Consider the following 27973-nt stretch of genomic DNA (forward strand, 5'->3'; position numbering starts at 1 on the left):
CACCCATCACTCCACCCACCACTCCACCCACCACTCCACCACCACTCCACCCACCACTCCACCCACCACTCCACCCATCACTCCACCCACCACTCCACCCACCACTCCACCCACCACTCCACCCACCACTCCAACCATCACTCCACCCACCACTCCACCCACCACTCCATCCACCACTTCATCCATCACTCCACCCACCACTCTACCCACCACTCCACCCACCACTCCACCCACCGCTTCACCCACCGCTCCACCCACAACTCCACCTCCCACTCCACCCCCCACCACTCCACCCACCACTCCACCCATCACTCCACCCATCACTCCACCCACCACTTCACCCATCACCACTCCACCCACCACCACTCCACCCACCACTCCACTCACCACTCCACCCCCCACCACTCCACCCACCGCTCCACCCACCACTCCACCCCCACCCCACCCACCACTCCACCCATCACTCCACCCACCACTCCACCCACCACTCCACCCACAACTCCACCCACCACCACTCCACCCCCCACTTCACCCACCAATCCACCCACCACTTCACTCACCCACCCACCACTCCACCCCCCACTCTACCCACCACTCCGCCCACCACTCCACCCACCACTCCACCCACCACTCTACCCACCACTCCACCCCCCACTCTACCCACAACTCCACCCATCACTTCACCCATCACTCCATCCACCACTCCACCCACCACTCCACCCACCACTCCACCTACCACTCCACCCACAACTCCACCCACAACTCCACCCACCACTCCACCCACAACTCCAACCACCACTCCACCCCTCCACTCCACCCCCCACCACACGCACCATTCCACCCCCCACTCACCATCATCTCCACCCATCACTCCACCCATCACTCCACCCACCACTCCACCCACCACTCCATCCACCACTCCACCCACCACCCACCACCACCCACCCCCCACCCCCCCACCCCACCACCCACTCCACCCACCACCCTCACCCACCCACTCCACCCACCACTCACCCACACCCTCCACTCCACCCACCACTCCACCCACCACTCCACCCACACCCCACCCACCACTCCACCCACCACTCCACCCACCCACCCACCTCACCACACCCACCCACCACTCCACCCCCACCACTCCACCCACCATCCACCCACCACTCCACCACCACTCCACCCCCACCATCCCCACCACCCACCCACCCTCCACCCACCACTCCACCCCCCACTCCACCCACCACTCCACCCATCACTCCACCATCACTCCACCCACCACTCCACCCACCCTCACCACCGCTCCACCCACCCCACCCCACCCCCCACCCCCCCACCCCCACACTCCACCCACCACTCCACCCACCACTCCACCCATCACTCCACCCATCACCCACCCACCTTCACCCATCACCACTCCACCCACCAACTCCACCCACCCACCATCCACTCACCACTCCACCCCCCACCACTCCACCCACCACTCCACCCACCACTCCACCCCCCACTCCACCCACCACTCCACCCCCACTCCACCCACCACTCCACCCCACCACCCACAACTCCACCCACCACCACTCCACCCCCCACTCCACCCATCACTCCACCCATCACTCCACCCATCACTCCACCCACCACTCCACCCACCACTCCATCCACCACTCCACCCACCACTCCACCCACCACTCCACCCCCCACTCCACCCACCACTCAACCCATCACTCCACCCATCACTCCACCCACCACTCCACCCACCCCTCCACCCACCACTCCATCCACCACTCCACCCACCACTCCACCCACCACTCCACCCACCACTCAACCCATCACTCCACCCATCACTCCACCCATCACTCCACCCACCACTCCACCCACCACTCCACCCACCGCTTCACCCACCGCTCCACCCACAACTCCACCTCCCACTCCACCCCCTACTCCACCCACCACTCCACCCATCACTCCACCCCCTACTCCACCCATCACTCCACCCACCACTCCACCCACCACTCCACCCATCACCACTCCACCCACCACCACTCCACCCACCACTCCACTCACCACTCCACCCCCCACCACTCCACCCACCACTCCACCCACCACTCCACCCCCCACTCCACCCACCACTCCACCCATCACTCCACCCACCACTCCACCACCACTCCACCCACAACTCCACCACCACCACTCCACCCACCACTTCACCCACCAATCCACCCACCACTTCACTCGCCACTCCACCCACCACTCCAGCCCCCACTCTACCCACCACTGCGCCCACCACTCCACCCACCACTCCACCCACCACTCTACCCACCACTCCACCCCCCACTCTACCCACAACTCCACCCATCACTCCACCCATCACTCCACCCATCACTCCACCCACCACTCCACCCATCACTCCACCCACCACTCCACCCATCACTCCACCCATCACTCCACCCACCACTCCACCCACCACTCCACCCACCACTCCACCCACCACTCCACCCACCCACCCCCCCACTGTGTGTGTGTGCTGTGTGTGTGCTGTGTGTGTGCTGTGTGTGTGCTATGGGTTGGGGTGTGTGTGCTATGTGTGTGTGTGTGTTATGTGTATGTGTGTGCTATGTGTGTGTGTGCTATGTGTGTGTGTGCTATGTGTGTGTGTGCTATGTGTGTGTGTGTGTCATGTGTGTGTGTGTTATGTGTGTGTGTGTTATGTGTGTGTGTGTTATGTGTGTGTGTGTGCTATGTGTGTGTGTGTTATGTGTGTGTGTGCTATGTGTGTGTGCTATGTGTGTGTGTGTTATGTGTGTGTGTGCTGTGTGTGTGTGTGCTATGTGTGTGTGCTGTGTGTGTGTGCTATGTGTGTGTTATGTGTGTGTGCTATGTGTGTGTGTGCTATGTGTGTGTGTGCTATGTGTGTGTGCTGTGTGTGTGTGTGATATGTGTGTGTGGTATGTGTGTGTGTGGTGTGTGTGTGTGGTGTGTGTGCTATGCGTGTGTGTGTGCTATGCGTGTGTGTGCTATGTGTGTGTGCTGTGTGCTATGTGTGTGTGTGCTGTGTGTGTGCTGTGTGTGCTATGTGTGTGTGCTATGTGTGTGCGTACTATGTGTGTGTGTGTGCGCTATGTGTGTGCTATGTGTGTGCGTACTATGTGTGTGTGTGTGCTGTGTGTGTGTGTGTGCTGTGTGTGTGTACTATGTGTGTGTGTGCTGTGTGTGGGTGCTGTGTGTGGGTGCTGTGTGTGTGCTGTGCGTGCTGTGTGTGTGCTGTGTGTGCTATGTGTGTGTGCTATGTGTGTGTGCTATGTGTGTGTGCTATGTGTGTGTGCTATGTGTGTTGTGTGCTATGTTTGTGTGCTATGTGTGTGCTGTGTGTGTGTGCTATGTGTGTCTTGTGTGCTATGTGTGTGTTGTGTGCTGTGTGTGTGCTGTGTGTGTGCTGTGTGTGTGCTGTGTGTGTGCTATGTGTGTACTATATGTGTGTACTATGTGTGTGTGCTATGTGTGTGTGCTATGTGTGTGTGCTATGTGTGTGTGCTATGTGTGTGCTGCTGTGCTGTGTGCTGTGCTGTGTGCTATGTGTGTGCTATGTGTGTGCTATGTGTGTGCTATGTGTGTGTGCTATGTGTGTGTGCTATGTGTGTGTGCTATGTGTGTGTGCTATGTGTGTGTGCTATGTGTGTGCTGCTGTGCTGTGTGCTATGTGTGTGCTATGTGTGTGCTATGTGTGTACTATGTGTGTGTGCTATGTGTGTGTGCTATGTGTGTGTGCTATGTGTGTACTATGTGTGTGCTGCTGTGCTGTGTGCTGTGCTGTGTGCTATGTGTGTGCTATGTGTGTGCTATGTGTGTACTATATGTGTGTACTATGTGTGTGTGCTATGTGTGTGTGCTATGTGTGTGTGCTATGTGTGTACTATGTGTGTGCTGCTGTGCTCTGTGCTGTGCTGTGTGCTATGTGTGTGTGCTATGTGTGTGTACTATGTGTGTGTGCTATGTGTGTGTACTATGTGTGTGTGCTGTGCTGTGTGCTGTGCTGTGTGCTGTGCTGTGTGCTATGTGTGTGTGTGCTATGTGTGTGTGTGTGCTATGTGTGTGTGTGTGCTATGTGTGTGTGCTATGTGTGTGCTATGTGTGTGCTATGTGTGTGTACTATGTGTGTGTGCTATGTGTGTACTATGTGGTTGTGTGTGCTATGTGTGTACTATGTGTGTGCTATGTGTGTGTGTGTGCTATGTGTGTGTGTGCTATGTGTGTACTATGTGTGTGTGCTGTGTGTGTGTGCTATGTGTGTGCTATGTGTGTGCTATGTGTGTGTGTACTATGTGTGTGTGCTATGTGTGTACTATGTGTGTGTACTATGTGTGTGTGCTATGTGTGTGTGCTATGTGTGTGCTATGTGTGTGTACTATGTGTGTGTGCTATGTGTGTACTATGTGTGTGTACTATGTGTGTGTGCTGTGTGTGTGTGTGCTGTGTGTACTATGTGTGTGTGTGTGTGCTATGTGTGTACTATGTGTGTGTGTGTGCTATGTGTGTACTATGTGTGTGTGCTGTGTGTGTGTGCTATGTGTGTACTATGTGTGTGCTGTGTGTGTGCTGTGTGTGTGTGCTATGTGTGTGCTATGTGTGTGCTATGTGTGTGCTATGTGTGTGTACTATGTGTGTACTATGTGTGTGTACTATGTGTGTGTACTATGTGTGTGTACTATGTGTGTGTACTATGTGTGTGTACTATGTGTGTGTACTATGTGTGTGCTATGTGTGTACTATGTGTGTGTGTGCTATGTGTGTGTGTGCTATGTGTGTGCTATGTGTGTGTGTGTGCTATGTGTGTGTGCTATGTGTGTGCTATGTGTGTACTATGTGTGTGTGCTGTGTGTGTGCTATGTGCTATGTGTGTGCTATGTGCTGTGTGTGTGCTGTGTGTGTGTGCTGTGTGTGTGTGTGTGCTATGTGTGTGTGCTATGTGTGTGTGTTATGTGTGTGTGTGCTATGTGTGTGTGCTATGTGTGTGCTATGTGTGTACTATGTGTGTGTGCTATGTGTGTGTGTGCTGTGTGTGTGTGTGTGTGCTATGTGTGTACTATGTGTGTGTGTGTGCTATGTGTGTACTAGGTGTGTGCTATGTGTGTGTGTGCTATGTGTGTGCTATGTGTGTGCTATGTGTGTGCTATGTGTGCTATGTGTGTACTAGGTGTGTGCTATGTGTGTGTGTGCTATGTGTGTGTGCTATGTGTGTGCTATGTGTGTGCTATGTGTGCTATGTGTGTGTGTGCTGCTGCTGTCACAGGGTGCCTGGGAGGCTGGCCTGGTGGGGCCCTACGAGACCCCCGGTCCCGAGGGCTCCTTCGAGGGCTTGGAGGGGATGGGGGAGGGGGGGAGGGGGGAGCCCCCCGGGAGCCCCCGCGAGCAATGGGGGGGGCGGATGGAGTTCCTCCTCTCGCTGCTGGGATACTGCGTGGGCCTGGGCAACGTGTGGAGGTTCCCTTACCTGTGTTACCGCAACGGTGGAGGTGGGTGGGTGGGTTAGTGGGTGGGTGAGTGGGTGGGTGGGTGGGTGAGTGGGTGGGTGGGTGGGTGAGTGGGTGAGTGACTGGGTGGGTGGGTGAGTGGGTGAGTGGGTGGGTGGCTGAGTGAGTGGGTGGGTGAGTGAGTGAGTGGGTGGCTGAGTGAGTGGGTGGGTGAGTGGGTGGGTGGGTGGGTGAGTGGGTGGGTGGGTGGGTGAGTGGGTGGGTGGGTGGGTGAGTGGGTGGGTGGGTGAGTGGGTGGGTGGGTGGGTGAGTGGGTGAGTGGGTGAGTGGGTTAGTGGGTGAGTGGGTGGGTGAGTGGGTGGGTGAGTGGGTGAGTGGGTGGGTGAGTGAGTGGGTGGGTGGGTGGGTTGAGTGAGTGAGTGGCTGTGTGAGTGAGTGAGTGGCTGAGTGAGTGAGTGAGTGGCTGAGTGAGTGAGTGAGATACTGCGTGGGCCTGGGCAACGTGTGGAGGTGGGTGGGTTAGTGAGTGAGTGAGTGGCTGAGTGAGTGGGTGAGTGGGTGAGTGAGTGGGTGGGTGGGTGAGTGAGTGGGTCGGTGAGTGGGTGGGTGAGTGGGTGGGTGAGTGGGTGGGTGAGTGGCTGAGTGAGTGGGTGAGTGAGTGGGTGAGTGAGTGAGTAGGGTGGGTGGGTGAGTGGGTGAGTGAGTGGGTGGGTTAGTGGGTGAGTGAGTGGGTGGGTTAGTGGGTGAGTGGGTGGCTGAGTGAGTGGGTGAGTGAGTGAGTGGGTGGGTGAGTGGGTGGGTGAGTGAGTGGGTGGGTGGGTGGGTGGGTCGGTGGGTGGGTCGGTGGGTGGGTTGGTGGGTGGGTGAGTGGGTGGGTGGGTGAGTGGGTGAGTGAGTGAGTAGGTGATTGGGTGGGTGAGTGAGTGGGTGGGTGAGTGGGTGGGTGAGTGAGTGAGTGGGTGGGTGGGTGGGTGAGTGGGTGGGTGAGTGAGTGAGTGAGTGCGTGGGCCTGGGCAACGTGTGGAGGTTCCCTTACCTGTGTTACCGCAACGGTGGAGGTGGGTGGGTGGGTTGGTGGGTGGGTGGGTGGGTGAGTGGGTGGGTGAGTGGGTGGGTGAGCGAGTGGGTGGGTGGGTGAGTGAGTGGCTGTGTGAGTGAGTGGCTGAGTGAGTGGCTGAGTGAGTGAGTGAGTGGCTGAGTGAGTGAGTGAGATACTGCGTGTGCCTGGGCAACGTGTGGAGGTGGGTGGGTTAGTGAGTGATTGAGTGAGTGGGTGGGTGGGTGAGTGGGTGAGTGAGTGGGTGGGTGAGTGAGTGAGTGGGTGGGTGAGTGAGTAAGTGAGTGGGTGGGTGGGTGAGTGAGTGGGTGGGTGAGTGAGTGGGTGGGTGAGTGAGTGAGTGGGTGGGTGGCTGTGTGAGTGAGTGGCTGAGTGAGTGAGTGAGTGCATGGGCCTGGGCAACGTGTGGAGGTTCCCTTACCTGTGTTACCGCAACGGTGGAGGTGGGTGGGTGAGTGGGTGGGTGGGTGAGTGGGTGGGTGAGTGGGTGGGTGAGTGGGTGGGTGAGTGGCTGAGTGAGTGGGTGAGTGAGTGGGTGAGTGAGTGAGTAGGGTGGGTGAGTGGGTGAGTGAGTGGGTGGGTTAGTGGGTGAGTGGGTGGCTGAGTGAGTGGGTGAGTGGCTGAGTGAGTGGGTGAGTGAGTAGGTGGGTGGGTGAGTGAGTGGGTGGGTGGGTGAGTAAGTGAGTGAGTGAGTGGCTGAGTGAGTGGCTGAGTGAGTGAGTGCGTGGGCCTGGGCAACGTGTGGAGGTTCCCTTACCTGTGTTACCGCAACAGTGGAGGTGGGTGGGTGGGTGAGTGGGTGGGTGAGTGGGTGGGTGAGTGGGTGGGTGAGTGGGTGGGTGAGTGGCTGAGTGAGTGGGTGGGTGAGTGAGTGAGTGGCTGAGTGAGTGAGTGAGTGGCTGAGTGAGTGAGTGAGTGGCTGAGTGAGTGGGTGAGTGGGTGAGTGGGTGAGTGAGTGGGTGAGTGGGTGAGTGAGTGAGTGGGTGGGTGGGCGGGTGAGTGGGCGAGTGGGCGAGTGGGTGAGTGAGTGAGTGGGTGGGTGAGCGGGTGAGTGGGTGGGTGGGTGGGTGAGTGAGTGGGTGGGTTGGTGAGTGGGTGAGTGGGTGGGTGGGTGAGTGGGTGAGTGAGTGGGTGGGTTAGTGGGTGAGTGAGTGGGTGGGTTAGTGGGTGAGTGGGTGGGTGAGTGAGTGAGTGGCTGAGTGAGTGAGTGAGTGGCTGAGTGAGTGAGTGAGTGGCTGAGTGAGTGAGTGAGTGGCTGAGTGAGTGAGTGACTGAGTGAGTGAGTGACTGAGTGAGTGAGTGGGTGAGTGGGTGAGTGAGTGAGTGGGTGAGTGGGTGGGTGAGAGGGTGAGTGAGTGGGTGGGTGGGTGAGTGAGTGGGTGGGTGGGCGGGTGAGTGGGCGAGTGGGTGAGTGAGTGAGTGGGTGGGTGAGCGGGTAAGTGAGTGAGTAGGGTGGGTGGGTGAGTGGGTGAGTGAGTGGGTGGGTTAGTGGGTGAGTGAGTGGGTGGGTTAGTGGGTGAGTGGGTGGGTGGGTGAGTGAGTGAGTGGCTGAGTGAGTGAGTGGCTGAGTGAGTGAGTGAGTGGCTGAGTGAGTGAGTGGGTGAGTGGGTGAGTGGGTGAGTGAGTGTGTGAGTGGGTGGGTGAGAGGGTGAGTGAGTGCGTGTGTAGCTGGGTGAGTGGGTGAGTGGGTGAGTGAGTGGGTGGGTGAGTGAGTGGGTGAGTGAGTGAGTGGGTGGCTGGGTGAGTGAGTGGGTGGGTGAGTGAGTGGGTGGGTGAGTGGGTGGGTGAGTGGGTGGGTGAGTGGGTGGGTGAGTGGGTGGGTGAGTGGCTGAGTGGGTGAGTGAGTGGGTGAGTGAGTGAGTAGGGTGGGTGGGTGAGTGGGTGAGTGAGTGGGTGGGTTAGTGGGTGAATGAGTGAGTGGGTTAGTGGGTGAGTGAGTGAGTGGCTGAGTGAGTGAGTGGCTGAGTGAGTGAGTGAGTGGCTGAGTGAGTGAGTGGGTGAGTGGGCGAGTGGGTGAGTGAGTGAGTGGGTGAGTGAGTGAGTGGGTGGGTGAGCGGGTGAGTGGGTGAGTGGGTGGGTGGGTGGGTGAGTGAGTGGGTGGGTGGGTGAGTGGGTTAGTGGGTGGGTGGGCGGGTGAGTGGGCGAGTGGGTGAGTGAGTGAGTGGGTGGGTGAGCGGGTGAGTGGGTGGGTGGGTGAGTGAGTGGGTGGGTGGGTGAGTGGGTGAGTGAGTGAGTGGGTGGGTGAGTGGGTGAGTGGGTGGGTGTGTTAGTGGGTGAGTGGGTGGGTGAGTGGGTGGGTGGGTGAGTGGGTGGGTGAGTGAGTGGGTGAGTGGGTGAGTGAGTGGGTGAGTGAGTGGGTGGGTGGGTGAGTGGGTGGGTGAGTGGGTGGGTGGGTGAGTGGGTGAGTGAGTGGGTGGGTGGGTGGCTGGGTATGTGGGTGAGTGGGTGTGTAGGTGGGTGGGTGTGTAGGTGGGTGAGTGAGTGGCTGAGTGAGTGGGTGAGTGGCTGAGTGAGTGGGTGAGTGGGTGAGTGAATGGGTGCGTGGCTGGGTGACTGGGTGAGTGAGTGAGTGGGTGAGTGAGTGGGTGAGTGGGTGAGTGAGTGGGTGAGTGGGTGAGTGAGTGGGTGAGTGAGTGACTGGGTGAGTGGGTGACTGGGTGGGTGAGTGTCTCTGTGTCTGTGTGTGTGTCTGTGTGTCTGTGTGTCTGTGTGTGTCTGTGTGTAGGCGCCTTCCTCATCCCCTACCTGCTCATGCTGGCTCTGTGCGGCCTCCCAGTCTTCCTCATGGAGCTCAGCCTGGGCCAGTTCAGTGCCTTGGGCCCCTTGGCCGTGTGGCGATGCTGCCCCATCCTTACAGGTGAGCTCACAGCGGCCGTACGTGCAAAGGTGAGCACCACCACCACCACCCCCAGGTAGCCTCCAGCAGGCTGGCGGGGCAAGTGCTGTGCGGTTAGTCGGGGATCTTCTGCGACGGCAGTCACAGCACTATACACTACATTATACACTACAATACTATACACTACACTACTATACACTACACTACTATACGCTACACTATACACTACTATACACTACACTATACACTACACTATACACTACGCTACTATACACTGCACTATACACTACACTACTATACACTACACTATACACTACTATACACTACACACAACACTATACACTACACACTACACTATACACTACACTATACACTACACTACTATACAGTACACTATACACTACATTATACACTACACTATACACTACTATACACTACTATACTTTACACTATGCAGGACATTATACACTACTATACACTACACTATACACTATACACAACACTATACACTACACTATACACTACACTATACACTACTATACACTACACTATACACTACACTATACACTACACTATACACTACACTATACACTACAATACACACTATACACTACACTATACGCTACACTGATATACACTACACTACACTATACACTACACTATACACTACACTACTATACACTACTATACACTACACTACTATACACTACACTATACACTACACTACTATACACTACACTCATATACACTACACTACTATACACTACACTACTATACACTACACTATAAACTACACTACTATACACTACACTACACACAACACTATACACTACACACTACACTATACACTACACTATACACTACACTATACACTACACTACTATACAGTACACAACTATACACTACACTGTACACTACACCGTACACTACACTGTACGCCACTACTATACAGTATAGTATATGTGTGTATGTATCTGTGTGTGAATCTGTGTATGTGTCTGTGTGTGAATCTGTGTATGTGTCTGTGTGTGTATCTGTGTGTATCTCAGACTGCCCTACATGACATCATAACAACAGTCTGGACCACTGGACGGGTTCCGCAGGATTGGAAGGATGCCCTGGTGGTCCCCCTCTTTAAGAAGGGGGACCGCACACACTGTAACAACTACAGGGGCATCTCACTCCTCAGTGTGCCGGGAAAGGTCCTGGCAAGGATTATTCAACATTGCCTTGCCAGGCACGCTGAGGAGAGGCTTGCGGAGCCCCAATGCGGTTTCAGGAAAGGGCGGTCCTTTTCAGATGCCATATTTTCTGTCCATCTGCTACAGCAGAGGTGTAGGGAATTCCAACAAGACCTACAGCTCTGCTTTATTGACCTGGTCAAGGCCTATGATACCATCAGTAGGCCTGGACTCTGGGTTGTTCTTCGTGCTTTTGGAGTCCCTGACCCTCTGCTCACAATCATTAAGGACCTTCATTATGGTGAGCGGGCCCGGGTAAAACTACGTGGCCGGGAGTCAGAGCCATTCCGTGTACACCTTGGGGTGCGACAGGGATGTCATCTGGCTCCCACATTATTTAACATCTTTTTTGACCACGAAGTTCGTGAAGCCTTCAATAGCTTGACCGGGGGAATCTCCATATGGTACAGATATAATGGGAGGCTGATCGATGCCCGGGTGCGGTCAAGGGATGGCTCCCTATTGCTCAACCACGTTATGTATGCTGATGATTTAGTAATAGCTGCTCATTCAGATGAGTTGGAGACGCTGCTGCTGAGACTGGAGCGTGCCACTAAGAGATGGGGCCTTACCATCAGCCCCACCAAAACTAAGCACCTGCCTGGGTATTTTGTACCATCGGACACTCCACCACCACAACTCCCAATCGGTGATGGGGCAGTTGTGGAGAGAGTGGAGAGTTTCCCATACCTGGGAAGTGTGCTTATGACCAGCTCCAGTTTAACAGCAGAGGTCTCACTCCGAATCAGTCGAGCGGCAATATCTTTTCATCGGTTGCGTAACGCTGTGTGGAAGCTACCTGGTCTGTCGCTCCGCACTAAGCTTCAGGTCTTCTCGGCCACGGTCATTCCCTCCCTTCTCTACGCTTGCGAAACGTGGACCCCCCTAATGGAACATCTTCGCCGGTTAGAAACATTTAGGCTGGCCTGCCTACGATCCATCCTGGGTTTAACCAGGCTGGATTGTGTGAGGAGCTCACAAATCCTTGAAAGATCTGGGCAAGGTCCCATCGGTGAGCTCCTCCGGTGGGCAAGGCTGCGATGGCTGGGTCATGTAGCCCGCATGCCCAGCCACCACATGCCGAAACAGCTTTTGTTCGGCCGGATCGAGGGGGCTAAGCGGGCGCGGCACGGGCTAGAGAAGAGATGGAGTGATGTGGTACAGGAGGACGTGGAGCTGAGTGGACTTGCCGATGACTGGTACCAGCGGTGTCAAGATCGGCCTCTGTGGAGGAGGCTCGTGAAGGACGCTACTGGGCAGTTGGAGGTAGTCGCCCTACAACAACAACGGAGGGCGGAGGAGCGATGCTCACAACAACGAGCGGAGCGCCGGGTGGCTAAAGCACAGCAGGTTGGCACAGTAGGGGGCACAGGTGGTGCATCAGCCAGTCATCTCAGTCAGTCGACCCATGGCACCTGGGTCTGCCCCGTGACCTCCTGCCAGCGGGCGTTCGACACTTCACGTGGCCTCAAGGTGCACATAGCCTGGCACAAGCGTCGTGGTGACGTCACCGCCACTTAGTGGCGAATGGCGGTTGTTGTTGTTGTGTATCTGCGTGTGTATCTGTATCTGTGTGTGTATCTGTATCTGTGTGTGTATCTGTGTGTGTATCTGTGTGTGTATCTGTGTGTGTATTTGTGTGTGTATGTGTATCTGTGTGTGTGTGTATATCTTGTATCTGTATCTGTGTGTGTATCTGTATCTGTGTGTGTGTGTATCTGTGTGTGTGTATCTGTGTGTGTATTTGTGTGTGTATCTGTATCTGTGTGTGTATCTGTATCTGTGTGTGTGTATCTGTGTGTGTATCTGTGTGTGTATTTGTGTGTGTATCTGTATCTGTGTGTGTGTAGGTATAGGCTACGCTATGTTGATACTCTCCGTGCTGGTGAGTCTCTACTACGTGGTGATCATCGCCTGGACACTCTTCTACCTCTTCAGCTCCTTCCAGAGTCCCCTGCCCTGGGCCTGCGAAGCACCAAACAACCAGCACCTGTGCACGGTACCCCCACACACACACACAGACACACACACACAGACACACACAAACACACACAGACACATACAAACACAGACACACACACAGACACACACACACAGATACACACACACACAGATACACACACACACAGATACACACACACACAGATACACACACACATAGATACACACACACACACACAGATACACACACACACAGATACACACACACACAGATACACAGATACACACACACACACAGATACACACACAGACACAAACACACAGATACACACACACAGAGATACACACACACACAGATACACACAAAGACAAAGATCCCCATATAGCCTTAACAGACTGTAGGGGCAAGTGCTGTTAGCGAGCACCTATGAAGGCCGGAACGGTACACGAGGGGGTGGGTGGCCAGCACCACGCCCGACCGCCTTTGTCTCCCCAGTGGAAATGTATTTACCCACCGCACCAGGTACTCATGTGAGGCTGAGTCGACCTAGGGAAGGCCTAGGACCGGTTCAGATAATCGTCACTGGTGTTGGCCGTGAGCGGGAATCGAACCCGTGTCGCCAGGTTCATAGCGCAGCGTAGCGCTAACCGCTGCACTACCGCTCCCCCAACAGATACACACACACACAGATACACACACACACACACAGATACACACACAGACACAAACACAGATACACACACACACACAGATACACACACACAGATACACACACACACAGACACAAACACAGATACACACACACAGATACACACACAGATACACACACACACAGATACACACACACACAGATATACACACACACACACAGATACACACACACACAGACACCCACACACAGAGACACCCACAGATATACAGACACAGATATACAGACACAGATATATATACACACACAGATACACACACATGGAAACACACACACAAACACACACACAGACCCCACACAGCCTAGGGGCACCCCCAGTGGCAGCTGTCCCTGTGCGTCAGTCTGCTGCCTGTAGTAGGGTGATGGTCACTGCTGATGATCATGATGAAGCTGATCATGATGATTCTGCTAGTGATGATGATTATACTGATGATGATCATCATGCTGGTGCTAATGATGATACTGCTGATTACGACGCTGCTGCTGATGATGACGCTGATGATGATGATGACGCTGCTGCTGATGATGATGACGCTGCTGCTGCTGATGATGATGATGATGACGCTGATGATGATGACGCTGCTGCTGCTGATGATGATGACGCTGCTGCTGCTGATGATGATGATGATGACGCTGCTGCTGCTGCTGCTGATGATGACGCTGCTGCTGATGATGATGACGCTGCTGTTGCTGCTGATGATGATGACGCTGCTGCTGATGATGATGCTGCTGATGATGATGATTCTATTCCTCGCACAGAACCTGACCTTGAACGAGACCCACGCCACGCCGAGCGAGGTGTTCTGGAAGTGAGTGTCACCACGCAGAGACACACTCCTCTAGTAAGTCACTCTAGTAAGTCACTCTAGTAAGCCACTCTAGTAAGTCACTCTAGTAAGTCAGACTCTAGTAAGTCACTCTAGTAAATCAGACTCCAGTAAGTCACTCTAGTAAGTCACTCTAGTAAGTCACTCTAGTAAGTCGCTCTAGTAAGTCACTCTAGTAAGTCGCTCTAGTAAGTCACTCTAGTAAATCACTCTAGTAAGTCAGACTCTAGTAAGTCACTCTAGTAAATCAGACTCTAGTAAGTCAGACTCTAGTAAGTCAGACTCTAGTAAGCCACTCTAGTAAGTCAGACTCTAGTAAGCCACTCTATTAAGTCACTCTAGTAAGTCACTCTAGTAAGTCACTCTAGTAAGTCAGACTCTAGTAAGTCACTCTAGTAAGCCACTCTAGTAAGTCACTCTAGTAAGTCACTCTAGTAAGTCACTCTAGTAAGTCAGACTCTAGTAAGTCAGACTCTAGTAAGTCAGACTCTAGTAAGTCACTCTAGTAAGTCACTCTGGTAAGTCACTCTAGTAAGTCATTCTAGTAAGTCGGACTCTAGTAAGCCACTCTAGTAAGTCACTCTAGTAAGTTAGACTCTAGTAAGTCAGACTCTAGTAAGTCAGACTCTAGTAAGTCGCTCTAGTAAGTCACTCTAGTAAATCACTCTAGTAAGTCAGACTCTAGTAAGCCACTCTAGTAAGTCACTCTAGTAAGTTAGACTCCTCTAGTAAGCCACTCTAGTAAGTCACTCTAGTAAGTCAGACTCTAGTAAGTCAGACTCTAGTAAGTCAGTTTCTAGTAAGTCACTCTAGCAAGTCACTCTAGTAAGTCAGATTCTAGTAAGTGACTCTAGTAAGTCACTGTAGTAAGTCAGACTCTAGTAAGTCAGACTCTAGTAAGTCACTCTGGTAAGTCACTCTAGTAAGTCGGACTCTAGTAAGTCACTCTCGTAAGTCACTCTAGTAAATCACTCCAGTAAGTCAGACTCCTCTAGTAAGCCACTCCAGTAAGTCACTCCAGTAAGCCACTCCAGTAAGTCACTCTGGTAAGTCAGACTCTAGTAAGTCACTCTAGTAAGCCACTCTAGTAAGCCGCTCCAGTAAGTCACTCTGGTAAGTCACTCTAGCAAGTCACTCTAGTATATCACTCCAGTAAGTCAGACTCCTCTAGTAAGCCACTCCAGTAAGTCACTCCAGTAAGCCGCTCCAGTAAGTCACTCTAGTAAGCCAGACTCCTCTAGTAAGCCACTCTAGCAAGTCAGACACCTCTAGTAAGTCACTCTAGTAAGTCCTCTAGTAAGTCACTCTAGTAAGTCACTCTAGTAAATCAGACTCTAGTAAGTCACTCTAGTAAGCCACTCCAGTAAGTCACTCTAGTAAATCAGGCTCTAGTACGTCACTCTAGTAAGCCGCTCCAGTAAGCCAGACTCCTCTAGTAGGCCACTCCAGTAAGCCACTCTAGTAAGTCAGGCTCCTCTAGTAAGTCACTCTAGTAAGTCACTCTGGTAAGCCAGATTCCTCTAGTAAGTCACTCTAGTACGCCACTCCAGTAAGCCAGACTCCTTTAGTAAGCCACTCTAGTAAGTCACTCTAGTAAGTCGCTCCACTAAGTCACTCTAGTAAGTCAGACTCTAGTAAGTCTCTCTAGTAAGCCACTCTGGTAAGTCGCTCTAGTAAGTCGCTCTGGTAAGTCACTCTAGTAAGTCACTCTGGTAAGTCACTCTAGTAAGCCGCTCTAGTAAGTCAGACTCTAGTAAGTCAGACTCCTCTAGTAAATCAGGCTCTAGTAAGTCACTCTAGTAAGTCACGCTAGTAAGTCACTCTAGTAAGTCACTCTAGTAAGCCAAATTTTTCTCCGGTTGTAGCCAACGTATTCATGGAAAAATTTGAAACTGACGCCATCCAGACTGCCACTCTACGCCCGACCTTATGGAAGAGGTACGTGGATGACACTTTTGTCATCTGGCCACATGGCCAGCCTGCTCTAGACCAATTCCACGACCACATCAATTCCATACACCCAGCCATCAGATTTACCATGGAGGTCGAAAAAGATGGCAAACTACCCTTTTTGGATGTCTTAATTAAAAGGAGACATGATGGTTCAATGAGCCACTCTGTCTACAGGAAAGCTACCCATACAGATGCTTACTTGAAACCGGATTCCCACCACCATCCATCCCAGAAGAACTCCCTCATCAAGACTCTGCACCATAGAGCCCAATGCATATCCGACCAGGAACACATTACCAGTGAACTCAAGCACGTACACCAGGCTCTCAGGGCTAATGGTTACTCCGACTACACAATCCGCAAAGCCATCACTCCAGTCATGAAGAAGGATCCTCTTGTGGAGCCACTCAAAACCATCACCTTACCCTACATTGCAGGGGTCACTAAAAAGATCTCCAAAATCCTGAATAAACACAAGATCCAGGTCCGATTCCACACAGTACATAAAATCCGTGATTTAGTTCCATCTGTAAAAGATGCTGTTCCAGACATACAGTACCCGGGCGTTTACAAACTAAAGTGCCTCGAACTCCTCTGCCGTGGCAGATCACTGTTATAATTCAGTGGGCTCACATGACATTGACTTCTCCAAGACGGAGGTTCTTTGCAAACCAACCGGCTACCATGAGAGATTCGTTCATGAGGCCATTCACATATACAAGCACAGAGACAATTTCAACCGAGAAGATGGATTCTGGCTTAGTAACCATTGGAAAGATGTTTTAAACCATTTCTGTTCTTAATTAATTGTATTTTACGATGACCTTCAGACCGCAGCTCTTTCGCCAGCATTGACTCTTAATACCTCTCACACCACGGTTAATGGTATAGTTTACAACATGGAGTATAATAGCGCCTCGCAGCTGTCTCTCTCCCCCTCCTCTGTTCCGACCATGGACGAACTCGTCCGTCTGAACGGGGCCCGTAGCTATCCGTGGTGCTGAAATTTGAGGCTTAAAGGCCGTGATCTGAACGTGGCTCTTTCACTCCAGCGCTGTCCTACCCAGACAGTCTCGTCCCTTCACCTGATGAAGGCCGCTTGTGTTGTGGCCGAAACGTCACGTGAATATTATTGTGTTATTTTATTTTATCAATTTATTATTTTATTCTCATTCTACGTGACTTTACCGAAAGAACCAAAGAAGATCACTCTAGTAAGTCACTCTAGTAAGTCAGACTCTAGCAAGTCCTCTAGTAAGTCCTCTAGTAAGTCACTCTAGTAAGTCACTCTAGTAAGTCAGACTCTAGTAAGTCACTCTAGTAAGTCACTCTAGTAAGTCAGACTCCAGGTGGGGTCCACCCAGGGTCTTCACGACCCCTGAGTCAGTGACCACAGCTGACCCTCGACCCCAGTGAGTGCTCCAGGTGGGGTCCACCCAGGGTCTTCACGACCCCTGAGTGAGTGACCACAGCTGACTCCCTACCCCAGTGAGTGCTCTAAGTGGGGTCCACCCAGGGTCTTCACGACGCCTGAGTCAGTGACCACGGCTGACTCCCTACCCCAGTGAGTGCTCTAAGTGGGGTCCACCCAGGGTCTTCACGACCCCTGAGTGAGTGACCACGGCTGACCCCTACCCCAGTGAGTGCTCTAAGTGGGGTCCACCCAGGGTCTTCACGACCCCTGAGTGAGTGACCACAGCTAACTCCCTACCCCAGTGAGTGCTCTAAGTGGGGTCCACCCAGGGTCTTCATGACCCCTGAGTCAGTGACCACGGCTGACTCCCTACCCCAGTGAGTGCTCTAAGTGGGGTCCACCCAGGGTCTTCACGACCCCTGAGTGAGTGACCACGGCTGACCCCCTACCCCAGTGAGTGCTCTAAGTGGGGTCCACCCAGGGTCTTCACGACCCCTGAGTCAGTAACCACAGCTGAATCCCTACCCCAGTGAGTGCTCTAAGTGGGGTCCACCCAGGGTCTTCACGACCCCTGAGTGAGTGATCACGGCTGACCCCCTACCCCAGTGAGTGCTCTAAGTGGGGTCCACCCAGGGTCTTCACGACCCCTGAGTGAGTGACCACAGCTGACCCCCTACCCCAGTGAGTGCTCTAAGTGGGGTCCACCCAGGGTCTTCACGACCCCTGAGTGAGTGACCACAGCTGACTCCCTACCCCAGTGAGTGCTCTAAGTGGGGTCCACCCAGGGTCTTCACGACCCCTGAGTGAGTGACCACGGCTGATCTCCTACCCCAGTGAGTGCTCTAAGTGGGGTCCACCCAGGGTCTTCACGACCCCTGAGTCAGTGACCACGGCTGACCCCCGACCCCAGTGAGTGCTCCAGGTGGGGTCCACCCAGGGTCTTCACGACCCCTGAGTGAGTGACCACGGCTGATCTCCTACCCCAGTGAGCGCGTGCTGCAGGTGGGGTCTACCCAGGGTCTTCAAGACCCCTGAGTGAGTGACCACAGCTGACTCCCTACCCCAGTGAGTGCTCTAAGTGGGGTCCACCCAGGGTCTTCACGACCCCTGAGTGAGTGACCACGGCTGACCCCCTACCCCAGTGAGTGCTCTAAGTGGGGTCCACCCAGGGTCTTCACGACCCCTGAGTGAGTGACCACGGCTGATCTCCTACCCCAGTGAGCGCGTGCTGCAGGTGGGGTCCACCCAGGGTCTTCACAACCCCGGCAGAGTGAGGGGTGAGCTAGCCGGCTGTCTCCTGCTGGCCTGGGTCATCATCTGGCTCTGTCTCTTCCGCGGCGTCCGCAGCTCGGGAAAGGTCACCACCACCACCACCACCCCACGTCCACCTCGCTCGCTCGCTCACTCGCTCACCATTCACTCGCTCGCCATTCACTCGCTCGCTCACTGTTCACTCGTTCACTCACCGTTCACTCGCTCACCATTCACTCGCTCGCTCACCATTCACTCGCTCGCTCACCGTTCACCCGCTCCCTCACCGTTCACTCGCTCACCGTTTACTCGCTCCCTCACCGTTCACTCGCTCCCTCACCATTCGCTCACCGTTCACTCGCTCGCTCACTGTTCACTCGCTCGCTCACCGTTCACTCGCTCGCTCACCATTCACTCGCTCGCTCACCGTTCACTCGCTCGCTCACCATTCACTCGCTCCCTCACCGTTCACTCGCTCCCTCACCGTTCACTCGCTCGCTCACCATTCACTCGCTCACCGTTCACTCGCTCCCTCACCATTCACTCGCTCTCTCACCGTTCACTCACTCGCTCACCGTTCACTCGCTCGCCATTCACTCGCTCGCTCACTGTTCACTCGTTCACTCACCGTTCACTCGCTCACCATTCACTCGCTCGCTCACCATTCACTCGCTCGCTCACCATTCACTCGCTCCCTCACCGTTCCCTCGCTCACCGTTCACTCGCTCACCGTTTACTCGCTCCCTCACCGTTCACTCGCTCCCTCACCGTTCACTCGCTCGCTCACCATTCACTCGCTCGCTCACCATTCACTCGCTCCCTCACCATTCACTCGCTCACCATTCACTCGCTCACCGTTCACTCGCTCACCGTTTCACTCGCTCCCTCACTATTCACTTGCTCACCATTCACTCGCTCACCATTCACTCGCTCACCATTCACTCGCTCACCATTCACTCGCTCGCTCACCATTCACTCGCTCCCTCACTATTCACTCGCTCACCATTCACTCGCTCACCGTTCACTCGCTCACCGTTCACTCGCTCCCTCACCGTTCACTCGCTCACCGTTCACTCGCTCGCTCACCATTCACTCGCTCACCGTTCACTCGCTCGCTCACCATTCACTCGCTCACCATTCACTCGCTCGCTCACCATTCACTCGCTCGCTCACCATTCACTCGCTCACCATTCACTCGCTCGCTCACCATTCACTCGCTCACCATTCACTCGCTCGCTCACCATTCACTCGCTCACCATTCACTCGCTCGCTCACCGTTCACTCCCTCACCGTTCACTCGCTCCCTCACCGTTCACTCGCTCACCATTCACTCGCTCGCTCACCATTCACTCGCTCGCTCACCATTCACTCGCTCGCTCACCATTCACTCGCTCACCATTCACTCGCTCACCGTTCACTCGCTCGCTCACCATTCACTCCCTCACCATTCACTCGCTCACCGTTCACTCGCTAGCTCACCATTCACTCGCTCACCATTCACTCGCTCGCTCACCATTCACTCGCTCGCTCACCGTTCACTCGCTCGCTCACCATTCACTCGCTCCCTCACCGTTCACTCGCTCCCTCACCGTTCACTCGCTCGCTCACCATTCACTCGCTCACCGTTCACTCGCTCCCTCACCATTCACTCGCTCCCTCACCGTTCACTCACTCGCTCACCGTTCACTCGCTCGCCATTCACTCGCTCGCTCACTGTTCACTCGTTCACTCACCGTTCACTCGCTCACCATTCACTCGCTCGCTCACCATTCACTCGCTCCCTCACCGTTCACTCGCTCACCGTTCACTCGCTCACCGTTTACTCGCTCCCTCACCGTTCACTCGCTCCCTCACCGTTCACTCGCTCGCTCACCATTCACTCGCTCGCTCACCATTCACTCGCTCCCTCACCATTCACTCGCTCACCATTCACTCGCTCACCGTTCACTCGCTCCCTCACCATTCACTCGCTCACCATTCACTCGCTCACCGTTCACTCGCTCCCTCACCGTTCACTCGCTCCCTCACCATTCACTCGCTCACCATTCACTCGCTCACCGTTCACTCGCTCACCGTTTCACTCGCTCCCTCACTATTCACTTGCTCACCATTCACTCGCTCACCATTCACTCGCTCACCATTCACTCGCTCACCATTCACTCGCTCGCTCACCATTCACTCGCTCCCTCACTATTCACTCGCTCACCATTCACTCGCTCACCGTTCACTCGCTCACCGTTCACTCGCTCCCTCACCGTTCACTCGCTCACCGTTCACTCGCTCGCTCACCATTCACTCGCTCACCGTTCACTCGCTCGCTCACCATTCACTCGCTCGCTCACCATTCACTCGCTCACCATTCACTCGCTCGCTCACCATTCACTCGCTCGCTCACCATTCACTCGCTCACCATTCACTCGCTCGCTCACCATTCACTCGCTCACCATTCACTCGCTCGCTCACCATTCACTCGCTCACCATTCACTCGCTCGCTCACCGTTCACTCCCTCACCGTTCACTCGCTCCCTCACCGTTCACTCGCTCACCATTCACTCGCTCGCTCACCATTCACTCGCTCGCTCACCATTCACTCGCTCGCTCACCATTCACTCGCTCACCATTCACTCGCTCACCGTTCACTCGCTCGCTCACCATTCACTCCCTCACCATTCACTCGCTCACCGTTCACTCGCTAGCTCACCATTCACTCGCTCACCATTCACTCGCTAGCTCACCATTCACTCGCTCACCATTCACTCCCTCACCATTCACTCGCTCACCGTTCACTCGCTAGCTCACCATTCACTCGCTCACCGTTCACTCGCTAGCTCACCATTCACTCGCTCACCATTCACTCGCTCGCTCACCATTCACTCGCTCGCTCACCATTCACTCGCTCGCTCACCATTCACTCGCTCACCGTTCACTCGCTCGCTCAACATTCACTCCCTCACCATTCACTCGCTCACCGTTCACTCGCTAGCTCACCATTCACTCGCTCACCATTCACTCGCTCACCGTTCACTCGCTCACCGTTCACTCGCTCCCTCACCGTTCACTCGCTCACCGTTCACTCGCTCACCGTTCACTCCCTCACCGTTCACTCGCTCACCGTTCACTCGCTCACCGTTCACTCGCTCCCTCACCGTTCACTCGCTCACCGTTCACTCGCTCACCGTTCACTCCCTCACCATTCACTCGCTCACCGTTCACTCGCTAGCTCACCATTCACTCGCTCACCATTCACTCGCTCACCGTTCCCTCGCTCACCGTTCACTCGCTCCCTCACCGTTCACTCGCTCACCGTTCACTCGCTCACCGTTCACTCGCTCCCTCACCGTTCACTCGCTCACCGTTCACTCGCTCCCTCACCGTTCACTCGCTCGCTCACCATTCACTCGCTCGCTCACCATTCACTCACCATTCACTCGCTCGCTCACCATTCGCTCACCGTTCCCTCGCTCGCTCACCGTTCACTCGCTCGCTCACCATTCACTCACCATTCACTCGCTCGCTCACCATTCACTCGCTCGCTCACCATTCGCTCACTCACTCGCTCACCATTCCACTCACTCACTCGCTCACCATTCGCTCACTCGCTCACCATACACGTGAGTGAGTGGTGTACATGCATGGGTGTATGTGTACCTGTGTGTATGTCCATGTGTGTGCGTGCGTAGGTGGTGTACACGTGTGTGTATATATACGTGTGTGTGGTGTACGTGTGTGTGGTGTACGTGTGTGTGCGTGCGTAGGTGGTGTACACGTGTGTGTGTATATACGTGTGTGTGGTGTACGTGTGTGTGGTGTACGTGTGTGTGCGTGCGTAGGTGGTGTACACGTGTGTGTGTGTATATATATACGTGTGTGTGGTGTACGTGTGCATGTGTGTGTGCGCGCGTGCGTAGGTGCTGTACGTGTGCGTGCGTGTGTGTGTGTGCGCGTGTGTGTGTGTGTGTGTGCGTGTGTAGGTGGTGTACGTGTGCGTGTGTATACGTGTGTGCGTGTGTGTGTGTGTGCGCGCGTGTGTAGGTGGTGTACGTGTGCGTGTGTATACGTGTGTGCGTGTGTGTGTGTGCGCGCGTGTGTAGGTGGCGTACGTGTGTGCGTGTGTGTGCGTGTGTGTGTGCTTGCGTAGGTGCTGTACGTGTGCGTGCGTGTGTGTATACGTGTGTGCGTGTGTGTATGCGTGTGTGTGTGTGTACGTGTGTGTATACGTGTGTGCGTGTGTGTATGCGTGTGTGTGTGTGTACGTGTGGGAGCGATAGTGTAGCGGTTAGCGCTACGCTGCGCTATGAACCTGGCGACCCGGGTTCGATTCCCGCTCACGGCCAACACCAGTGACGATTATCTGAACCGGTCCCGGGCCTCCCCTAGGTCGACTCAGCCTCAAATGAGTACCTGGTGCGGTGGATAAAAACATTGCCACTAGGGAGACAAAGGCGGTCGGGCGTGGTGCTGGCCACCCACCCCCTCGTGTACCGTTCCGGCCTTCATAGGTGCTCGCTAACAGCACGTGCCCCTACAGTCTGTTAAGGCTACACGGGGGATCTTTGATTTGTATGCAGGTGTATGCTTGTGCGCGCGTGGGTAGGTTGTGTACGTGTGTGTGTATGCGTGTGTGTGTATGCGTGTGTGTGTGTGCGTATGCGTGCGTGTGTGTGTGTGCATGTGTGTGCTTGTGTGAGTATACGTGTGTGCGTGTGTGTGTGCGCGCGTGCGTAGGTGGTGTACGTGTGTGTGTATGCGTGTGTGTGTATGCGTGTGCGTGTGTATGCGTGTGTGTGTGTATGCGTGTGTGCGTGTGTATGCGTGTATGCGTGTGTGTGTGTGTGCGCGCGTGTGTATACGTGTGTGTGTGCGCGCGTGTGTAGGTGGTGTACGTGTGTGTGAATGCGTGTGTGTATACGTGTGTGTATACGTGTGTATGTGTGTGTGTATGTGTGTGTATACGTGTGTGTGTGTATACGTGTGTATGTGTGTGTGTGTATGTGTGTGTGTGTATGCGTGTGTGTGTGTATGCGTGTGTGTGTGTGTATACGTGTATGTGTGTATGTGTGTGTGTATGTGTGTGTGTGTATACGTGTGTATGTGTGTGTGTATACGCGTGTGTGTAGGTGGTGTACGTGACAGCCACGTTCCCGTACGCAGTGCTGCTGATCCTGTTGGTGCGCGGGGCGACGCTGGAGGGCTCCCTGCAGGGAGTGGCGTTCTACCTGACTCCACAATGGGAGCGCCTCGCCCAGCCACAGGTGAGTCAGAGAGAGAGTGGGGGGCACAGGTGAGTCTCAGAGAGAGAGTGGGGGGCACAGGGGAGTCAGAGAGTGGGGGGCACAGGTGAGTCACAGAGAGACAGGGAGTGGCGTTCTACCTGACACCACAATGGGAGCGCCTCGCCCAGCCACAGGTGAGTGAGAGAGAGAGAGAGTGGGGGGCACAGGTGAGTCAGAGAGTGGGGGGCACAGGTGAGTCACAGAGAGAGACAGGGAGTGGCGTTCTACCTGACACCACAATGGGAGCGCCTCGCCCAGCCACAGGTGAGTCAGAGAGATAGAGAGTGGGGGGCACAGGTGAGTCAGAGAGAGAGAGCGTGGGGGGCACAGGGGAGTCACAGAGTGGGGGGCACAGGTGAGTCACAGAGAGACAGGGAGTGGCGTTCTACCTGACTCCACAATGGGAGCGCCTCGCCCAGCCACAGGTGAGTCACAGAGAGAGAGAGTGGGGGGCACAGGTGAGTCAGAGAGTGGGGGGCACAGGTGAGTCAGAGAGAAAGTGGGGGCACAGGTGAGTCACAGAGAGAGAGTGGGGGGCACAGGGGAGTCAGAGAGAGAGTGGGGGGCACAGGTGAGTCAGAGAGAGTGGGGGGCACAGGTGAGTCACAGAGAGACAGGGAGTGGTGTTCTACCTGACACCACAATGGGAGCGCCTCGCCCAGCCACAGGTGAGTCAGAGAGAGAGTGGGGGGCACAGGTGAGTCAGAGAGAGAGAGTGGGGGGCACAGGTGAGTCAGAGAGTGGGGGGCACAGGTGAGTCAGAGAGTGGGGGGCACAGGTGAGTCAGAGAGAGAGTGGGGGGCACAGGTGAGTCAGAGAGAGTGGGGGGCACAGGTGAGTCAGAGAGAGTGTGGGGGGCACAGGTGAGTCAGAGAGTGGGGGGCACAGGTGAGTCAGAGAGTGGGGGGCACAGGTGAGTCAGAGAGAGAGTGGGGGGCACAGGTGAGTCAGAGAGAGTGGGGGGCACAGGTGAGTCAGAGAGAGAGTGGGGGGCACAGGTGAGTCAAAGAGAGAGAGGGGGGCACAGGGGAGTCAGAGAGAGAGTGGGGGGCACAGGTGAGTCAGAGAGAGAGAGAGTGGGGGGCACAGGTGAGTCACAGAGAGAGTGGGGGGCACAGGGGAGTCAGAGAGAGTGGGGGGCACAGGTGAGTCAGACAGAGAGTGGGGGGCACAGGTGGGTCAGAGAGAGTGGGTGGCACAGGTGAGTCAGAGAGAGAGAGTGGGGGGCACAGGTGAGTCAGAGAGAGAGTGGGGGGTACAGGGGAGTCAGAGAGAGTGTGGGGGGCACAGGTCAGTCTCAGAGAGAGAGTGGGGGGCACAGGGGAGTCAGAGAGTGGGGGGCACAGGTGAGTCACAGAGAGACAGGGAGTGGCGTTCTACCTGACTCCACAATGGGAGCGCCTCGCCCAGCCACAGGTGAGTCAGAGAGAGAGTGGGGGGCACAGGTGAGTCTCAGAGAGAGAGTGGGGGGCACAGGGGAGTCAGAGAGTGGGGGGCACAGGTGAGTCACAGAGAGCCAGGGAGTGGCGTTCTACCTGACACCACAATGGGAGCGCCTCGCCCAGCCACAGGTGAGTGAGAGAGAGAGAGAGTGGGGGGCACAGGTGAGTCAGAGAGTGGGGGGCACAGGTGAGTCAGAGAGTGGGGGGCACAGGTGAGTCACAGAGAGAGACAGGGAGTGGCGTTCTACCTGACACCACAATGGGAGCGCCTCGCCCAGCCACAGGTGAGTCAGAGAGATAGAGAGTGGGGGGCACAGGTGAGTCAGAGAGAGAGAGAGTGGGGGGCACAGGGGAGTCACAGAGTGGGGGGCACAGGTGAGTCACAGAGAGACAGGGAGTGGCGTTCTACCTGACTCCACAATGGGAGCGCCTCACCCAGCCACAGGTGAGTCACAGAGAGAGAGAGTGGGGGGCACAGGTGAGTCAGAGAGTGGGGGGCACAGGTGAGTCAGAGAGAAAGTGGGGGGCACAGGTGAGTCACAGAGAGACAGGGAGTGGCGTTCTACCTGACACCACAATGGGAGCGCCTCGCCCAGCCACAGGTGAGTCACAGAGAGAGAGTGGGGGGCACAGGTGAGTCAGAGAGAGAGTGGAGGGCACAGGGGAGTCAGAGAGTGGGGGGCACAGGTGAGTCACAGAGAGACAGGGAGTGGCGTTCTACCTGACACCACAATGGGAGCGCCTCGCCCAGCCACAGGTGAGTCACAGAGAGAGAGAGTGGGGGGCACAGGGGAGTCAGAGAGAGGGAGTGGGGGGCACAGGTGAGTCAGAGAGAGTGGGGGGCACAGGTGAGTCACAGAGAGACAGGGAGTGGCGTTCTACCTGACACCACAATGGGAGCGCCTCGCCCAGCCACAGGTGAGTCAGAGAGAGAGTGGGGGGCACAGGTGAGTCAGAGAGAGAGAGTGGGGGGCACAGGTGAGTCAGAGAGTGGGGGGCACAGGTGAGTCAGAGAGTGGGGGGCACAGGTGAGTCAGAGAGAGAGTGGGGGGCACAGGTGAGTCAGAGAGAGTGGGGGGCACAGGTGAGTCAGAGAGAGAGTGGGGGGCACAGGTGAGTCAGAGAGTGGGGGGCACAGGTGAGTCAGAGAGTGGGGGGCACAGGTGAGTCAGAGAGAGAGTGGGGGGCACAGGTGAGTCAGAGAGAGTGGGGGGCACAGGTGAGTCAGAGAGAGAGTGGGGGGCACAGGTGAGTCAAAGAGAGAGAGGGGGGCACAGGGGAGTCAGAGAGAGAGTGGGGGGCACAGGTGAGTCAGAGAGAGAGAGTGGGGGGCACAGGTGAGTCAGAGAGAGAGTGGGGGCACAGGTGAGTCAGAGAAAGAGTGGGGGGCACAGGTGAGTCAGAGAAAGAGTGGGGGCACAGGTGAGTCAGCGAGAGAGTGGGGTGCACAGGTGAGTCAGAGAGAGAATGGGGGGCACAGGTGAGTCAGAGAAAGAGTGGGGGGCACAGGTGAGTCAGAGAGAGAGTGGGGGGCACAGGTGAGTCAGAGAGAGAGTGGGGGGCACAGGTGAGTCAGAGAGAGAGTGGGGGGCACAGGTGAGTCAGAGAGAGAGTGGGGGGCACAGGTGAGTCAGAGAGAGAGTGGGGGGCACAGGTGAGTGAGAGAGAGAGTCGGGGGCACAGGTGAGTCATAGAGAGTGTGGGGGGCACAGGTGAGTCAGAGAGAGAGAGTGGGGGGCACAGGTGAGTGAGAAAGAGAGTGGGGGGCACAGGTGGGTCAGAGAGAGAGAGTGGGGGGCACAGGTGAGTCAGAGAGAGAGTGGGTGCACAGGTGAGTCAGAAAGAGAGAGTGGGGGGCACAGGTGAGTCAGAGAGTCAGAGTGGGGGGCACAGGTGAGTCACAGTGCCGGCCTTCACAGGTGCTGCTGCTGCTACTCGCTACTGACAGCACTTGCCCCTACAGCCTGCTAGAGGCTACACGGGGGAGCTTTGTCTGTGTCTACCTTCATAGACGCTGCTGCTGCTACTCGCTACTAACAGCACTTGCCCCTACAGCCTGCTAGAGGCTACACGGGAGACCTTTGTCTGTGTCTATCTTCATAGACGCTGCTGCTGCTACTCGCTACTACCAACAGCACTTGCCCCTACAGTCTGTTGAAGGCTACACGGGGGACCTTTGTCTGTGTCTACCTTCATAGACACTGCTGCTGCTACTCGCTACTGACAGCACTTGCCCCTACAGTCTGTTGAAGGCTACACGGGGGACCTTTGTCTGTGTGTGCGTGGAGGTTTGGAACGACGCTGCGACACAGATTTTCTACTCGTTGGGGGTCGGATTCGGAGGATTGCTCAGCCTAGCCTCGTACAACAAGCACAACAACAATGTGATCAGGTGAGGAGGGTGGTGAGGGTGAGGGTGGTGGTGAGGGTGGTGGTGGTGGTGAGGGTGGTGATGGTGGTGAGGGTGAGGGTGGTGGTGAAGGTGGTGGTGAGGGTGGTGGTGAGGGTGGTGAGGGTGGTGGTGAGGGTGGTGAGGGTGGTGGTGGTGAGGGTGGTGGTGGTGGTGAGG

The 27973-nt window shown here is 55.4% G+C and overlaps 1 protein-coding gene across 2 annotated transcripts in view; it reads left to right on the plus strand.

Moving 5' to 3' along the window:
* The window catches only part of LOC142907282 (sodium-dependent proline transporter-like), a 62808-nt gene that overhangs the window by 9964 nt on the left and 24871 nt on the right, over nucleotides 1-27973 (plus strand). The window contains exons 3-9 of one of the 2 annotated variants that reach the window (XM_076056593.1): nucleotides 5279-5501; nucleotides 9242-9373; nucleotides 12444-12592; nucleotides 14004-14053; nucleotides 18657-18795; nucleotides 23807-23941; nucleotides 27693-27796. In XM_076056593.1, the coding sequence (XP_075912708.1) occupies nucleotides 5279-5501; nucleotides 9242-9373; nucleotides 12444-12592; nucleotides 14004-14053; nucleotides 18657-18795; nucleotides 23807-23941; nucleotides 27693-27796 (932 nt within the window). Of the gene's footprint in view, nucleotides 1-5278; nucleotides 5502-6907; nucleotides 6960-9241; nucleotides 9374-12443; nucleotides 12593-14003; nucleotides 14054-18656; nucleotides 18796-23806; nucleotides 23942-27692; nucleotides 27797-27973 lie in introns of those variants that run through there. The other variant, XM_076056592.1, reaches the window with a different exon arrangement.

Source organism: Petromyzon marinus, chromosome 76 (assembly GCF_048934315.1).
Source record: "Petromyzon marinus isolate PM22_M1 ecotype Great Lakes invasive population chromosome 76, UKy_Petmar_22M1.pri1.0, whole genome shotgun sequence".
Classification (NCBI taxonomy): domain Eukaryota; kingdom Metazoa; phylum Chordata; class Hyperoartia; order Petromyzontiformes; family Petromyzontidae; genus Petromyzon; species Petromyzon marinus.